This window comes from Polypterus senegalus, chromosome 10 (genome assembly GCF_016835505.1).
Source record: "Polypterus senegalus isolate Bchr_013 chromosome 10, ASM1683550v1, whole genome shotgun sequence".
Lineage (NCBI taxonomy): Eukaryota > Metazoa > Chordata > Cladistia > Polypteriformes > Polypteridae > Polypterus > Polypterus senegalus.
Window position 1 is genome coordinate 43,470,484 of NC_053163.1, and position 19,213 is coordinate 43,489,696.

Sequence of the window (19,213 nt, forward strand, 5' to 3'; positions counted from 1 at the left end):
TTATGGCACTACGGTTATGTGGCGTGTTTCCCAGAGGGTGATCTGGCTCGTAAGATTCTCACTGTTGGGACCCGAGTGGCTAGACCAGGCCAAGGAGTTACTCACGTAACACCTGGCTGCGGCAGATTGAGGGTCATTTCCGGAGGGCAGGACTGGACCGCGTGTCTGCCTGGAGGGTTGCCAACTGGGATCCTGAGTTGTTTCATTGTGTAGTGGGTGCAGCAATGCACTGTACCAGTGCATGCTCCCCGACTTGACTTGTTAGCATTCATCTTAAAGAAACAGCATAAAGTGTTAATATCTATAATTCTACCTTGGAGAGAAAATTCCATGCAAATCCTAGCACTGTGTGGCAGGAATGAAAGCTCTGTGTTACCATTCTGCCTATGCTAAAACACCTATTCAAGCAAATCAGGAAACCAGATAAAAGTCAAGTGAACAACAGAGACAACAAGCTACTACATAGAATGTACTGAAAGATGACCAAGAAATCAAATCACCTGTATTCAACAAGACTGGGCAATTGTTATATACACAGAAATTTCAAGGGTGGTGGCTCAACCCAAAGGATGTAAGAATAATAAGCATATAGTAAAATAGTATTTTACTTTATAAAGATCATTTAGGTGCAAACCAACAAGTAAAGTAAGTAAGTAAATTCAATAGATTATAAAATGAACCTGTATGATTTGATTCTCTCACCATTCTGATCATGCTGTAGAAGGATGCTCCCTCTTTATAGCATGGTACTGCAAGAGAATAAATGACGCAATGGAAAACATTCCTCCTGCCTAGTTTCTGTCTTGAAAACGTTTTACTAACTGATCCTACTGGAGTATAAGTTACTTTCTTTAATTAAGATGATGGTTTCAACCACACCTCCTGTCCAACATGCAATCCTGCGGTTGCTGATACAGGCCCTGACTCCAATCACATTTTCAATATCTACATTTAAAGTTCTCTGATGTTGTGTGGTGATAGCCATCAACCTAATTTCTGAGTATTGCTTTTCACTTTGAATTACAATAGCTGTTGAAAATGTTCTAATTTCAAGAAATTTGATCATCATATATTTATAATATATTAATTATTTTTGTGTACATTCTTTTCAATTCTTTTCTGTTTATGTTTCCAGGAATAAGCTTGCCATGTACAATTTCTGGGCCATATGGTCCTCCCGGAATCCCTGGCACTACAGGACAGCCAGGTAAACTATGCATACATTTTAATAGAATTTTCAATATACAAATTAATTTATACACAGTAGGCCTTCAAAGAAAAATGGAATTTTAAAAAACCAGTAAATGTAAATATTAGCAATTATCCTATTGATATTTAAAAGTTGTGGTCTGCAGGGGCCACACCAGCTGCCCAAACCTGATAAAACCCTGAGCCCACTCTCTCCCCTAGTCCTTCCACAATAAATATGTTCTGGCCAGGTAAGTGTCCTGGCTGTCTACAACAAAGTTCAATTAGACTCTGTTATATATTTTTCTGATATTTCTATTGTTATTGTTTCCTTATAGTCTTAACCAAGTACTTCACATCATTTTCCTCATTCAAAGGCTTTACTAAGTTTGTTCAGGACCACTATTGTAAACTTCATTTCCTAATGATATATTATGATTGGTACAGGCTCTAAAGGTCTGAGAGGACAGCCTGGTGCACAAGGACAGCCAGGCTTTAATGGATTCAAAGGAGAAAAGGGTGATCCAGGGTCGTCTTGGTCTTCTACTGTACCAGGTAATGTTTAAGGAAAAATACTCATTTTAAATAAAAAAAAAGTTCACTAGTTGCTGCACTGTCCTTTTGTTTGGATTGTAGCTATAACTACTGTATATTATATGTATGAAGGGGAAAACAACAACATGATTTTGGCAACTGTATTATTATTCCATGAAGTTGTATGTCAGAATATCTTTGTTATTAAAATTAATTATATATATATTTATTTCAAAGTTTATGTGTATATTACTATGAAAACATGAGTCATGTCATGTTCTGGTAATGCAAAGAAGATTCTGCTTGCAATTTGGTTGTTATGTAACATTTGCCATAACTATACATTGTTTCTTTTTTGGACACTTTTCTCAGTTACTGTATTGAAATTTACTCTATTAAGTATATGTATATTTGGTAACCATTAAGTAAGTAGTAATTTAACACTAGAGTTCCTGAAGCCTATGAAAAAACTTGTAATCCCAGGCCACCTTAAATTCCTTTGCACCTCTCCATTAGTGTATTTTGTTTTATAAATGTGTCAATCTGCACAAGCAGTAAGCAGCCTGCTATCCCATCCCCCCACTGACGCAGCTCAAGTCGGAAAGAAAATTTTCAGAGCTCAAGTCTGTTTATCTGGGTGTGAGGTGCCTGGAATTGTAGAGGGTAAATAATATATCATTATTTAAAATCCATACATTTCATGTGTGTTCCATGTCTACAACGATCTAGTAAATGTAGAATGACACGAAATGCGAGGCAGGAATTATTGAACACGTAACTAAAACAGAAACATTTTTTCCTATTTTATTATAATTGACAAAATGTAGACATGTAGTGTATAATGTGTGAAGACTGAAGTCCAAATATAAAATGAGTAGTGACCTGCTATTTTTATTGCTATTGTACAGTAAAAACATACATTTGATTTTAATTTGTAACAGCAAGTGTAAATTTACGGTATATGTATGGTACTTTTTTTTTTAATTCAGTTTTCTTCTCTCAGTCACGTTCACACTCCTCCCTATCTGACAATGCTAGTTTTGAAATAAAGACATGCTATAACAGACATAAACTCAGATGAGGATGAGGGTTCTACATTGGAGAAAGAGAACAGAAACCCTCCCCACAAGAAACGTCCAAGTAACACATAAGAACAACGCAACTGTACCAGGCATAAAGGCAAAAGATGGCACTGTTTAGATGCAGCAAAAGGTCGGGCGTCATCCTGCCAGTGAATCTCACATACCTATGTCCTTCAAAGAACAGCAGGGTTTACAGACCTTGCCAAGGTATCATGTAACGTCCTGTTTGTGATTATGTTTTGTGATGGTCTTTATATAAAAAATGTTTATATGTTACTTATATAAAAGCCATATCAAATGTTATTTACCTTGATTTATTTACTTATCTTCCTACAGCGTTACAAGTTACAATTAGACTGCAGAGCTTCCTGTGTTTGATCAACACGGGCATGCTGACAAAGTACATGTGCAATGCTACTTCAAGTACACGAATGACTTTAGCTGCAGGTGGAAGCTCCTGTCGCACTTTACCTTTGGTTCTGCCTTTGTCCATAAATCACTCTATAAGCTTTATGACCTTAGCCTTAGGAAATTCTTTCTCCCGTGGGATGACTAGGATCTTTTTCTGAATAAGGAGTGGCATTGCACATGTAATTTGTCACCATGCCTATGTAAATCAAACACAGTAAGTTCTGCAGTCTACTTCGCTGTAGGAAGATAAGTAAATAAATATAGCTAAACTACATTCAATGTGGCTTTTATATAAGTAACATAGAAATGTTTTTCAAGCAGAACCCTAATCCTTGTCTGAGTTCACCTCTTTTATAGCACGTCTTTATTTGAAAACAGCAGTGTCAGATCGGGGAGAGAGTGAACGCGACTGAGAGAATAAAACTGAAAAAAAATGCTAACCTTTACAAGTACCATAAATTTACACCAGCTGTTATAGTTTTAAATCTAAAGTATGTTTTAATTTTGTAATAGTAACAATAAGAGCAGCTCACTACTCAAAACAGTAGTTCTAGGAATTGCCCGAAAATGAACCAGCGACCTTTTGATTATGAGTCGGCAGTTCTTACTGCTGCACCACCCAAGTGGTTGTGTCTTTGTTGTACCCTAATCCGGTTTCTTTTTTTCAGTTATATCCTTGAATAAAAGTGCTTTTGTTTTGTTAAACGTGTACCTTTTGTGAAAGTGTTTATTTGATAATTATACTTCAGTCTCCAAACATTATACACTTTATGTTAAAACTTTGTAATTAGTACTATATAGTGAAAAATGTTTCTGTTTTAGGTATGTGTTCAACATTTCTTGACTCACATTTCCTGTCATCCTACATTTAAATAGATCATTGTAGACATGGAACACGCATGCATGTGTTCCAAATAACGATATATTATTTACCCTATACAATTCCAGGCACTTTACACCCAGATAAAGAGACACTAATGGAGAGGTGCAAATGAATTTAAGGTGGCCTGGCATTACGAGTTTTGTCGTAGGCTTCAGAGATTCTAGTGTTAAGTATGTGTGGGTCTAGATCTGACTTTTTAAGTAATGGTTTGATGACTGACACTTGTAGTTCAGTATCTGATCCTGAAGGGTGATATGTCATGGTGATGGGTAATTTATTTAGTAACTTTGATAAATTTACACCTAGTGTGGATGATAGAGATTTCATCCAAAACGTATATGCATCTATTTCTAACATAAACACTAATAAAATTATAATGGCTAGAGACTTTAATTATGTTTTGAATCCAAATATGGATAGGTCTTTAACTACAATGGCAATAACTTCTGCTGCCACATAAACAATCACACAGTTCATAATGGATCATAACTTATCAGACCCATGGAGATCCAAACTCAAGAGTATATTCCATCTTCTCACCAGTACATCATAGTTACTCAAGAATGGATTATTTCTTTATTGGTACTAATTTATTGCCCGCTATCCAGTCTTTTAAGTACAAGGCTATTGTTATCTCCAGTCATGCACCACTAATCTTGGAGCTTTAATCACTCTGCCCTACACACACATTTTATAGCTGGCGTCTTAATCCCCTGTCATTAGCAGATGACAACTTTACAGAATTCACCTCCAAACAAATCGATTATTTTATAGAGACTAATACATCCTCAGAGGTTCCTGCAGGGATACTCTGGGAAACTGTGATGGCTTTTTTAAGAGGACAAACTATTTCATGTTTACTATAAAAGTAAATTAGAGTATAAGAAGGTGTTCGAGTTAATCAGTGATATTACCAGCATAGATCAAAAATACGCCAGGTCTCCAAATGAGGCAGCTTATAGGCAAAAACAGGTTTTGCAATGAAAATTTAACCTCTTGTCAACAAAAGAAACAGAACAGCTCATCTTTAAATCGCAAATATCATTACTATGAACATGATGAGAAGTCCATTAAGATCTTAGTTCAACAAATCCACAAGCGCAAAGTTCATAACTCAATTACAGAAATTACAAACATAAATGGAGATAAAATAAATGATCAGAAAAATATAACCCATGCAATTAGAGAGAACTATTAGTCCTTATATTTTACTCAGTTTAAAGAAGATAAGACATGATAAGACGAGTTTTTTGATGCATTCTTAATACCACAGCTAGACACTGTTAGTGCAGAGGAACTGGAGAAACCTCTGACATTCTCTGAATTACTGGATGCTATAAACTCACTCCAGAGTTGGGAACCAGTAGGCCCTGGTGGCTGACCAGTGAAATTTTTTAAAAACTTTTCAAATAAGTTATCCCCACTATTATGAGCAATGTTTGTAGAAGTTAGACACAATAAAATTCTATCTCTAACTCTTCTCAAAGCATTAATTACTTTCTTTCCAAAGAATAGTAAGTATGTATTACAATGTGCATCATACAGACCAATTTCACTTCTGAATAATGGTGTTAAGCTACTGTCCAAAGTTCTTGCCAGAAGAATTGAGAAAGTTGTTCATTCTGCAATATCACAAGACCAAACCAAATTTATTAGAGGCTGACACTTAGCTCAAATGATTGGCATTTGTTTAATATAATATACTCACCCATAAAATCTAACACCAGAAATCTTATTATCTTTGAAAACAGAAAAAGCATTTGATATTTCTGAATGGACTACCTGTTCAACACATTCCACAACTTTGGGTCTGGCCCAAATATATGTGCAGGGATAAAACTACTCTATACCAGTGCAGGGGCCTCATGTATAACGCAGTGCGAAGAACTCGCACTATAACATGGCGTAAGCACAAAAGCCGAAATGTGCTTAGGCACAGAAAAATCCAGATGCAGGAATCTGTGCGTACTCCAACTTCCACATTCTTCCGCTACATAAATCCCGATCAGCGTGAAAAGTAACGCTCATGCACGCGCTTTATGTAACGCCCCAACTCCTCCCAGAATTACGCCTCTTTGAATATGCAAATCAATATAAATCGCCCTTAAGTGCAGCCTTCTGTGAAAAGACAATGGGAAAAGCATGGGGGAAAATATAAGAATTTCAGCGAATACCAAGTGGAGGCAAAGGAAAAACATGCTATTTGTTTAATTAAACCGTGGTATAATCAACAAAAGGAAGTTGATCAAGTGACATAGCGTGTTAGAGAAACTTGAAAGCTCACGTTCACAAAATCGCACAGTGCCGGAAATAAAAAAGTCACATATCAAAGTCGCTGTGAAAAGGCAAGTTGTAGCCCACTGTCTGAGTGTCATATGAAAGCTTATTAGGGTACAGAGAAAAAAAAGGCACACAGTGGGGAAAAAGCACGAAATGTCAACTTCAATCTCGAAATTTCCATTTTAATCATGTAGTTTATTTTGTCATTAAAGTAGAACATCATAAACTTCATCTTAAAATCGTTTAATTAACCAGTTTTTCAAATCACATCGTAATTAAAGTAGCACGTTCAATGCTTTGTTTTGTATGTGATCTTCTATGTGCCCTATGTGTGTGAATCACAACTTGCTTCTTAAACCGGCTCTCTTCCTCCAACTGGACACAGAATCCATTATATTCATGATGTTACAGCTCTCTGAATAACTAAAATACTGAGATATATACGTGATATCATTTTCATGATGATAGGATTTAAAGCACGTTATTAAACATGGGTTTCACGGCGCAGTGATTGTATGCGACCTTCGATGAAATAATTTATTGCAGCAGTACTCAGGGGCGGGTCTAGACTTGTGGTAACCTGGGCAGAGGAAGAATCGGTGGCTCCTTCGCCTGCCAATGTCAGTAAGGTAGCTTATGCACGGTGGATGGCCACGTCCGTTGCGGACACTGCATAGCCGCCTCGTGCTCATGACACAAGCATTTATCTTTTGCTGAAATTTGTCTTTGCGTTTTTACCTGTGTCGTTATTTTCTCTTTCTGTTTTATATTTAATATATATTGGCGTGGCCGCCCCTGCAGTTCCTGCTTTTCTTTCTCCAAGTAACCGATTGCCACACAATCAGCTCTGTAATAGATGTTAAGCCATCTGTGAGCTTAGAGCGCTGATTCTTCAAAAAGCTTAAGGAACATTGAACTATCTTCGTAGTACATGTTTAATTATTCTATCCTTCACGCCAGTCCCAGTGAAGAATATAGATTATTTAAATGAAGTTAAAGTTTTACCTGTATAATATAATAAACATATTTTGCTGCATTTCATCTTAAAAATGATATCATCATCATATGTAAATACGCGCTTTATAAAGTGGCTCAGGTTGTGCAATATTATAACTGTAGTGTAAGTTTACAGTGAGGTAATTGTACTTATAAGTACAAACAGTTGTGCAAGGAGCAATGATTGAGTGCGTTTATAGTTCTTGGGATGAAACTGTTTCTGAACCGCAAGGTCCGTACAGGAAAGGCTTTGAAACGTTTTGCCGTGGCTGAGGTAGCGTGTGCTTGAAGCTGTATACCGATAATTCTCTTTCCGATCAGCTGCTGCTTTGATTCACACTCAGATACAGTTATATAAATACTCCGAGTGCTGCAGTGAGAATAATATGGAAAAAGATGATCCACTGTGGCAACTCCTAATGGGAGCAGCTGAAAGAAGAAGAAGGTGCAGTGAAAGTAACAGCGCTAAAGCAGTTATGGTATTTGGAATATTATGGCTATTCCCTGGACCATTATATTGTTACAAGTTAATTACAATCAGAAGCATTACACTAATAAACAATATGCGGTTAGTTTTAGTGTATTTATAAAGCAGTAAAAATAAAGGAGTAACCACACAGGAACAGTAGCACTGCTTTGACGCTGGGTGCCGCCAGTCTGCAAAACCGAGCGGAGAACTTGCGTACGACAAGGTATGAGGTACCGTGGAAAAGTGCGTGGCTTTACGCCAAGTGTAGGTTTTATACATCGCGATTTGAATGTGGAAAAGTTCGTACGCAACATTTCTGTGCGTACGCACCATTTATACATGAGGCCCCTGAAGTCTCTGTCTATATTAACGAAATTACCTCAAACTACTTTAGACTACAATATTTTACTTAACAAGGATGTCTTCTGTCACCTTCGATTTTTGCAATTGCCATTGTTCATTCACTTTCAAAATGCATCAGGGATAAAGGAGATTATCAGAGAAGGACTTGAAAAGAAAATATCACTATGTGTAGATGATATGGTACTGTATATATCAGACCCACAGATGTCCTTAACCAGCAGTCCTTAATGCACTAGAAGAATTTCAAAAGATAGTCAGTCAGTCAGTCATTATCCAACCTGCTATATCCTAACACAGGGTCACAGGGGTCTGCTGGAGCCAATCCCAGCCAACACAGGGCGCAATGCAAGAACAAATCCCTGAGCAGAGCGCCAGCCCACCGCAGGGCACATGCACACACACGCCCACACACCAAGCACAATTTATGATCGCCAATGCACCTCACCTGCATGTCTTTGGACTGTGGGAGGAGAACGGAGCACCCGGAGGAAACCCATGCAGACACGGGGAGAACATGCAAAGTCCATGCAGGGAGGACCCGAGAAGCAAACCCAGGTCTCCTTACTGCGAGGCAGATAAGCTTTTATCTGTTGCACCTCTGCATGATAATCACCTTTTTCTACCCTCTCAAACTTTTCAGGGTATTTAATGCTTGGAAAATGTCTGGACTAAAACACTTAAAGAATTTTAAATAGATATTATTTTTGCATGTTATGTACAATTATTCTTCAAATTTAACTACCCATCAGCACAATTTTTCCACCACTTTCAAATTAGAAACATTGCTAAAAGTAACCTTTCCAATTTTCCACACCTCCCACCAAAGTTCTATTCCAAAAGAAATGCTAATCAGTCTTGAAGATTCAGGCAGCATCTAAATAATATATAAAACATATTACAGTCTCTTTCTTTCAAAAATCCTAGGGTAAGGCGAGGAGAGGATTTTTCACTTAATATCTCAGTAAAAGAAAAGGAAGGAAACTCCTTGTAGAATATACAGCATCTCTATATGTGAAAGCATTCAATCATTCAATTTAATATATTTTATCAATCACATTTATCTTATTTATAATTGTCCAAGATGTAGCCAGGTAAAGATTCAACCTGTGAATGTTGCAGTCTAGCTCCAACCTGACTAGGCCACATGTTTTTACCAAATTAACATCATTTTGGACATAAATCTTTGAATGTCTATTAGACGGTCTTGGTGTCACAATCACTCCAATCCCATTAACAGCTGTGTTTGGTGTACTCTCAGATGGGCTTAAAGTGAAGAAGAACACACTGATTATAATTGCGTATACCACACTACTAGCACATAGACTTATCTTATTCAATTGGAAGAATCCTAGCCCACCTGTTATAAGTCAGTGGGTAACTTTTGTTCTGTAATGTTTGAAGGACATGGCAGAGTCGGGTTAGTGTTCAACACCATCTTAATAAGTACATGTTTATGTGCAGACCAGTAAAATCTAAAAAAAAAAACAAATAAATAACATTCATGTTTGTAACTAGGACTGCAACTTCAGATAGTAAGTCATCTAATGTGTTAAAATAATTAATATTGAAATGTTATGTTTTTGTGTTTGTCCTCTTTTGCTGTTATGCAGGAGAAATGGCAACCCTGCAAGTCCTTTGGTTTACTAAGTAGTTAAATATAAACTTGGACATGTAAATTGATTAAATTGTCCGATTAGAAAAATTTATAAAGAAATATTGTACATGAAAGGTGTGTGTCAAGTTTTATGTATTGTCCGCCCCATCATCTTTAACAAACAAAATCCGCTTACCTTAATAGATAAATAGATATGCCTATCTATAGACAAGCATTAAAAATATGTGCTGTTCACCAGACAAGATGTCAGCCGACCAAAGCACAGCCAGACACACTGATCCTGTCCACTCAAAGATCAATACAAATTACCAGCAAAAAAAGAAGAAAAAAAAAAAAACCAGTATTCCAACCTGTAATCATATTGTGCATCTGCCTCACAAGCTTCTGTGCAATACACCACAATGCCTGGAATGATTCATTTGAAAACTCAGTTTAAAAAATAAATTAATTAAATGGAGACACACATGTATGGGTGATTGGGTTGCAGGGAGATGATGGCCCAAGAAGTTTAGTCCCTTGGTACCCAGGTGACTGAAAGTGTTGGAAAGTAAGAATTCCAAATTGTGTAAATCCAGAAGTTAAAGTAAGATCCTTCCCAGGTACATTAAAGAGAATCTGAACTCCCATATTAATTATGAAGTATCCTCTTAACTGCTGCATCTTCTGGTCTGAACTCAACTCCTGGTTTATTTTTTTAAATAATAACTCTGTCATTTACACTAATCAGTTTGGTAGAATCCTCACATTGATAAGTGTTACAAATATTTTAAAAGGCCCACCTGAATACATATATGGAATAACAGACAAAAAACTGCTGAGAACAGCTGACCACAATTTACTGTAACTGCTTTACTGACCTGGCTTCCAATTACGTTATTGGCTTATTTTAAGATCTCTATCCTTACATACACAGCTTTAAATATTTTACAGAACATAACAATGCATTTGCACCAAAGTTGACATAAGTATCTCAAGCAGCTGGTCTTCCAAAGATTCAAGGTATAAAAAAAAATTATGTGGAAAGGTAGAATTAAGTAGTTTGTGCTACAAAATCTCAAATTTTGAAGTCGTTTGAATTTGAGAAGTAGCCAAAATTCTGCCACAACGAGGCTGATTCTAAAGTACAGAATACATTTGACTAAATTGCACATTGAATGATTTAAGAAAGCAATGCAGTGATTTCCCCTCAGTTTCACTTTTCTTAGCATATAGGCAAAACATGAAGATAAAATTATGTTTAAAGCCTGAAATATACAAAGATTTGTGAAAATATACACCTATATTGTTAGTACTTTAGCTTCAGTTAATTAATTTTGCAGCAATTAATTTATAATAAGTAAAAGTTCTTCTAGTACATAACTTCAAACTGTATGGTTTCCTTAGTTTAAAGTAAAGTACATAAGAGTGGCATTATAACATAGGCTTCTTTATAAAAGTTGCATGTTTTCCCTGCCTGCTGACCCAAAGCTGACAGAAATTATTCTAATGCATAAAATTGTGTGGGACATTTTTCCGTGGCTAATTGTTATGTGCACCTTCTAATAAGCTGGCTACACAAGAAAATTGAATTCTACCCATGTAATTCTTGACTATAGTCCAATACTAATATAAAATGAGTGATTAATTAGATGAAGAAAAAAGAACAGCTGAATATTTGTATCTATCTGTGGTTCATAAATAACAGGTAATTTATTTTACCGGTGTTTTAGGACCACAGGGTGATCAAGGAGCTCCAGGACTACCTGGTGTGGATGGAAGGGATGGAACTCCAGGAAACAATGGTGTTCAAGGACTACAGGGAAGTAAGGGAGCACCAGGTAATGTGCTTGGTGTACAGCCTGGTTATACTGGAGAGAAAGGACCTCCTGGACTGCCTGGGGAAAAGGGATTTCAGGGAAGCACAGGACTTCCTGGAGAAGCAGGTAAGTGTGTTGGTTTTGTAAAACTTTTGAAACAGATATATAGGTGAAATTAGCAAATCTCTTATAATTTTAATATGCATACGTTGTCTTTTCAATATAGCATATACAGTAATTCTTGGATAAATGGTAGTAATTGAATTAATTCAAAAATGAATCAGTCAAATATATAACAAAGTCTATCATGGCTATATCCTCGATGCCTATTGACACTAAGAATAACATACCAGATTCTGAAAATAACAAGGATGGGTTGGGCAAAGGATAGAGTAATAATAGAAACAGAAAAGTATCAAAGTAAGAAGCTAATGTTTCACTCTAGTATGCTAATTAGCAACCTCCCAAGTCAAGTAACAACCATATACCATTCTTGTCCTCTAATTTACTCTGCCCAGGTTCTGATCTGTTTATCACTTACTAGTAAGTTTTTTTTTCACAGATAAAACTAAGCTCATCTCATCAGTAGCAAGAGCCTTTAAAGCCAATTTTAATAGTTGCTCATGCTTTCATTGATGGTCCTTTATTAGATTAATGCTGTGTGGTGGCCCCAGGTTTCTCACCCAAAACAATGCCTTAATCCGTAGACTTTTACTGTAAATCACGGATGTCAAACTCCGGTCCTGGAGGGCCACAATGTCTGTAAGTTTTCATTCTAACCATCTCTTCATTAGTGACCGGTTTTTCCTGCTAATTAATTTCTTTTTGCTTTAGTTTTAATTAACTTGACGCAGGCCCCTTAGTTGTTTCTTTTTCCTTAATTAGCAGCGAAACAATAATGAGACACAAAGCAAGCCACCACATGGCCAGCTCATCTGTGCCCATCACACAATATCTGAAAATAAAGAAAAGTGAAGGTCTTGGTAAGATTGATCTCTCAGGTCACTAAAACATTTTGACGGTCTACTTAGAAAAAACAGTTTTGGAAAAATCTGCTGTGGCAGAATGAGAGCAGCAACAAGCCATGAAATTAAATAACTAGTTTAATTTCCAACAAGACTCGGCTTCTCATTAAGAAACCATTTGGAGTTTCAAGACCCAATGTAACCGGTCATTCGTTGGCTCATTTCATGTCTCATTTATGTTTGGCTGCCATTTAATGAAGAAAAGAATCAATTCAAAAGACTGGATCCTTAAAAACAGGGCTATGAAAATGAAGGGAAAATAAATTAATTAGCTGTGAAAACTAGTCATTGATTAGGAAAAAGGGTTAGAATGAAAACCTGCAGCCAGTGCAGCCCTCCAGGCCTGGAGTTTGACACCCATGCTGTAAGTCATTTTATAGGACATATGAGCTCGCATTTTCTGTCTGCTTACCTTGGAAATGCTACCAAGTAGCGTGGTAGACAGTAAGACATTAGTGACTTTCAAAACTAAACTTGACTAGAAGAATTAAGTAGAGAGGACTGGCGAGGTTTGTTTGGGTGAAGGGCCTGTTCTAGATTGTTCTAATTTTCTAAAAAGTTGTAGTAGACTCATTCCAGCTATTTACAGCCTCTTTCTTTTAGAAAGTGAAGCAGTATTAGCATATTCAAAGGAATTTTCCTCTATTATCAACAGGACATCATCAGTCCTCCTGTCAACCTCCCAGGTGGTATACTCTTGTTTGATTGCAGAAGTTTTATTTCATTGTTATTGTTAGTGTGAGTTGTGTTCAGTTTGTCTCTGTCTTGTTCTGCCCTGTGCTGCTTTTCAACTAGCACCACTAACCATACTGCATTATTTTAATGACCTTTTACCACAAAAATTCTAGAACCACTAATGAAATTTCACAGCTGACTTGGTGTCTGCACTATTTCTGGAACCAAAGAGCAAGGAGACACTTTTCAACAACAGAACTTTTTCTTGCTTTGCACCAAGTTCTGACAAGATAAGATCTACCCCATACAGCCATGTATTGGATAAACATGTTAATCTATGAGAAGGTATTAGGAATAATACTGGGATTTTACTGTGCACAATTAAACAGTGCCTAACAAGGCTTTCAGGATATTGGGTTACATAGCACACTATGTACTGAGCAAGAAAGGTTATTGATATGTAGTACAACATGCTTGTGAAGATTCATCTAAAATATTGTGGACTGTTTTGGTTTCTATATTGTGAAAGGGAAATTTCACAGCTAAGTGAAGTTTAGGTTAAACTTAAGAGAAGAGCTCGTAGAATACTGGGTATAAATTATAAGACAAACAAGAAAGAGTTTAATCCTTTCCAGTGAACTGAAGTGAGATAAGAAGTACTATTATAAAGCTGTTAAATTATGAGGAAATAAGAAGGGTGATGAAACTGCCACTTTAAAAATGATTTTTCAACATGTATGCAGGGGCAAGATGGAAACTGCTTAAGTGAAAAACTGTAAGAAAGCATTTCCTTACTCAAAAAAACATAGTTATTAGAGCTTATCCAGGTACTGCATGTAGGCTAATAGACCTGTTTAGATCAAAATATTCTTATATGTTTAAAGCATAATAATTTCATGACTTTCTGCATTACAGCATATTCAAATATAATTCACAGCACAAATTCAGGCTGTTAGGGTATTGTGCCAGTGAAAGGAACGCTGAAAGATACAGGGTGAGATAAAGGGTGAATTTTTTATAAATTGTGTAATATACAAAAAATGTATCTTTTCTCATTTAAAATGTTTTAGGATTTGAAGGTCATCCTGGTTTACTAGGTGCCAAAGGAGAACGTGGTCAGAATGGGTACCTAGGCAATGTTGGTCTACCTGGACTTCCTGGTCCTAGTGTACCTGGCACTCCAGGAAAAGAAGGACCGCCTGGGGCATCAGGTTTACCTGGACTACCTGGTACGTAATGCAATAACAACATAATTTCAGCAAATTGCAGTGTATATCATACTATACCATCTAGATAAATCATATTTCCTTTGAATTTATTAATCAGAAAAGTTACAATATGATTGACTTTGTTTTACACATACAGTATACCAAATGTAACTATAATACTTTTTGTTCTGTTTATGTTATTATCTGTGCTGTATTACAAAATATGGCAGCACGAGTACCATTATTACGTAATATTTTATTTACTGCAAATTTTAAGGTTGCCTGCAGCTGTTATCACTCCCTTCAACTCAGAACATTGTTAGACATAAATGAGGATGGACTTGGCAATGAGGACAAAGAGCAGCAGAGGTGGTGCTAACAAGTACTTTGTGCTTTTATTTAACAGAGTATTTAACTAAATAAAATGCAGTGCAGTTTTGTCTTTAAATAACTAATCAGGACAGGTTAGGTGGCATGCAGTGGTAGAGTGTGTTGCCGCACCCACCACACGACAAAACAGCTCAGGGTCCTGGTTGGCAACACCCCAGGAAGACACGCAAACCATTTTCATCCTCCGGAAATGACCATCTGTCTGCTTCAGCCAGGTGTTACTTATGTATCCTCTTGGCCTGGTCCAGCTGCTCAGGTCCTAAGCAATGGTGATCCTGATAGCCGGATAACCCTTGAAGATTTGCACCACATGATCATAGTGCTGTAATTGGCATTCTCTCACAGTGAAGGTAATGTGCCTCATTCAGTACTCCATGAGCAACGACTTGTTCAACACAAAGTCAAACCAGCGATACCCAAGGATTCTCCACAGAGACACAGAGTCCAGACTTTGTCTCAGGTCAATGGATAGCATCCATGTCTCACAACCATATAGCAAATCAGGGAGCACCAAGACTGTAAAGACTTGGACCTTTGTCCTTTTGCAGAGATATCAGGAGTACCACACACCCCTTTCCAATGACCTCATGACCATCCATGCTGTCCCAATCTGTCTAAAAAGAAGAGTCACTAGGGAAATGAACATTGCTGCCAAGGTAGGTAAACCTATTGACGAGCTTGGCATTACTTCCCCAGACAGACACACTGCTGATAGCTGTGCCCAAGAGGTCATTAAAGGCCTGGATGTTGGTTTTTATTCAGGATACTCTCAAGCCCAGACACTTAAGACTCCTCACTCTCTCTCTCAAATCGGACCACTGACTCTGCAAAGATCACAGCATCAAGATCAGTGAATCTCTCTTCACCAACAGATGCCCCACAGCTGCTAGACCCCACAACACCTGACCAACACCCAGTCCAAACAAGCATTGAACAGAGTAGGAGCAAGAGTACACCACTAACGAACCCCAGAATCAACTGGGAAAAATGTAGAAGTTCACTATGCACAGTATCAGTGTAAAGGCCGGCCATGATATGGGGCAACTTCGGGGCGATCCTGCAAAGTCTCAGGATATTCCACAGGGCAGCTTGATCAACTAAGTTGAATGCTTTACAAAAATCGACAAATACTGCAAAGAAACACTGCCTATATTCGTGTTTGCACCCGATGAGAACCCTCAGTGCCAGGATGCGGTTGATGGTAGACATCTTATGCATAAAATCAGCTCCAGTTGCTGGTAGGTCAGCAAGTGATTTTGGATCCTATTGAGGATAATCCTAGCAAGGACCTTACCAGGCACGGAGAGCAGTGTTATCCCCCTGTACTTGCAGCAATCCAGGCAATCACCCTTCCCTTTCCAGACAAGGACAACAAGTCCCTTTTTCTAGTCAGTTGCGATGACTCCTGTCTTCCAAATGGAAGCGAAGATTGCTTGCAATGCCAGGAGGACAGCCTTACCAACAGCCTGGAGAAGTTCACAGATACCACAGATCCATGCCTCCTTCCCTACACTCAGCTGGTTCACCACCTGTGCAATCTCAGGGAGATTTGGTAGTTCACAGCTAATTGGAAGATTACCCTCAAGAACCGTGGATATAGAGATACCCAGCAACCTAGCAGGAGGATCATCTTTAAACAGCACTGAAAGTAGCTGGCCCAGCGGGTTACAACTGCAGTATCATTTGTTCCATTTCCCTCCCTAACTGCAATTCTCCAAGAAGTAAATCTGGATGTGCGTAATGCTTCAGTTCCTCTGTAAATAGGATGTTGGTCACTAGACCATAGATGGTGTGTCACTTGCACACAGATTCTTATAGAATATAGAATAGAATATCCGGTATAGACCAGAGTTGCCACCAAGCCATGCGCTGTGAGTCCTCCTGATGATATCCAGGGTGCCGTGTGAGATTAAATACCTCCTTCTGGGGACACCGGCAACACCAACCCAACCCTCAGAAACTTTTAAGGTCGTGTCACAGAAAGTCTCCTACATCACATTAGGATTGGCTGTCATACCTAAGCCTGCAAGTTCCTCACACAAACTGTTTACAAACTCATTAGAAACAGTCTGATCTTGGACTCTAGTGAGGTCCAGACTCATTGTTCTAGTAGGTGGTAGCTTACTGGACCTAAGCTGGATCTTTAAAGTAGCAACATCAAGTTAGTGGTCAGAATTCACAAACTGGGCACTTCTGTAGATCCTGAAGTTCTGTAGGATCCTCCAGCATCTGCTCATGAGGATGTGAACGATTTCCTTCACTGCACCACCAGTATTGGATTACCAAGTACAACAATGCTTCCAGCTGTCCACAGCCCTTAACCTTTTGCAAGGTCAGGGAACATGAAGCCACTTTCAACACAGTCGCCAGACCCATGGGGACCGACACAATCCTCATAGCCATTCCTGTCAGTGCTAGTGGTCGACAATGAAGTACCCCATGTCCAGAGGAGTGTTACTTTATTGGATCCCATCAACCACCAGGTGCAATAGCAAATACAATGTCTGCCTCACCAAGACATCAGTTTCCGCGGTCAGAACATACACTGAGACAAAAGACAAGGAACCCAGAGAATGCCTTAATCTGAATCTCATAATATGCTCATTGAAAGGAATGAAATCAGACACCATCAGAAGGAGCTGATCCGTCAAAGCAATAGTTACTACCTGAGTATGACAGCCATCAGAGCAATCAGACCAATAAAACGTATACCCATCTACTATGATCTGGCCACTCCCAGGTCCACGCACCTGAGAGAGTACTGCCACTGAACTGTGGAGTTTATGAAGCTCCTCTGACGGCAGAGGAAGGTGACCATCATGTCAGAGAAACAAGATGTTCCATGTGCCTACTCGGATGGGCTGCCTCAAATTGGAACCCAAGTGCTATTGTGCAGAGGGTGATGCCTCAGCACCACACCAGTTCTGATCCCCAACAGGTTTGACCTTTGTCTCTCTGGCAATTTTGACTCTTCTAGCTTTCCCCCATCCCTTTCAACCCATTTATTGGCTCATGCCCCAGCACCATCCCTCAGCATCTTTGGGCAGCTAATGACCCCGCTGCCTTCCCCACCTCTGTTCCTTAGCATGTGTGGAACTCTAAAAGTGCCTGGTCATGCCTGCTCTTCTTCAGTGCTCAACATGGAGTGACCAAACCCTTGGGGCATCACTGCTCTACTCAACTACAACTCACAGCTACACAAACACAACTCTACTACCATGCCTTCTTTCTGCCACACTGACTCTGCCTCGATCCTGACTTTTCACCCATCGTAATCTGGATCTACCTGTGACCTGCAGAGTGCCAATGTGGAACAGCAGAACAAAGTAAGGAACTAGCTTGCCTTCACATCACACTCCCACCAGCCACCAAACTCCAAAATCACATACACCCATTGAACCTTAGCCTGAGTGCACTGTTTTTATTTAAAAACCTATAGGTGTCCACAGACCCTAAACATGCATCATCACAGTTGTATATTGTGTGTGGGGTTTAGAGACTTAGAGATCCAGAATCTAATGTTCATTTTTGTGTATAACAAGTGCTCACAAATTTTATAATTCCATTTGCATTAAATTTGCAATGCAGTTTTATTTTTCTGTGAGCATCGATATTTTAAGCCAAATATATCAACTTTTGCCACGGTAATCCCTGATGACACTTGTTTGTGATGTAAATTAGATGACAATATAAAGGCTACCCCAAGCATTACTATGGTTAGGGTTAGGGGTTTTATCTATTTGGACATTTAAACCTTTAAATCCCTGTGCCACAAAAGTTTCTTTTACATTTTTCAGGTAAATTAATATGTGCTTGTTTATAATTTGAGGTCAGGTTTTCGGTTGTGTTTTGGTTTTGGTGAGAAGGTATTTTTGTCTCCTGATTTTGACCATTGCCTATTCTTTGACTTTGACATCTCCTGATCATCATCATTTTTCATTTACTATCTCTTGAAAGTCTGTACAGATTCAGTAAAGGAACAAGCACATCTTTGTTTCTCACCTTGTTATTTGTGTTTTTTATTGTTTCTATATTAATCTATGCTACAGCCATCTGGGAAGTTGTCAGATGTAGGCCTAAATTGAGTGTCAGGCAGTTCCCAGACATATAGCCAAGTTGGAGTGTTGTTTCAGTATGCCATAGACATAGATGTTTTGGCACCAAAGATATATAGTATATAATACCTGATAGTAGCAACCATCTCTGAAATGCAAAATGGCAGTTGGGTATAACAGGATCTCACTGTTACACTACCTTAAGAAAAAACACAGATGCCAATATTCTAAGCACAACAAGCA

The 19,213-nt window shown here is 38.3% G+C and overlaps 1 protein-coding gene across 1 annotated transcript in view; it reads left to right on the top strand.

The window, feature by feature from the left end:
- The window catches only part of col4a6 (collagen, type IV, alpha 6), a 582,406-nt gene that overhangs the window by 349,224 nt on the left and 213,969 nt on the right, over positions 1-19,213 (top strand). Inside the window, exons 24-27 of the mRNA XM_039765772.1 lie at positions 1,136-1,207; positions 1,636-1,743; positions 11,531-11,743; positions 14,388-14,546. Coding sequence (XP_039621706.1) covers positions 1,136-1,207; positions 1,636-1,743; positions 11,531-11,743; positions 14,388-14,546 — 552 coding nt within the window. The remainder of the gene's footprint in view (positions 1-1,135; positions 1,208-1,635; positions 1,744-11,530; positions 11,744-14,387; positions 14,547-19,213) is intronic.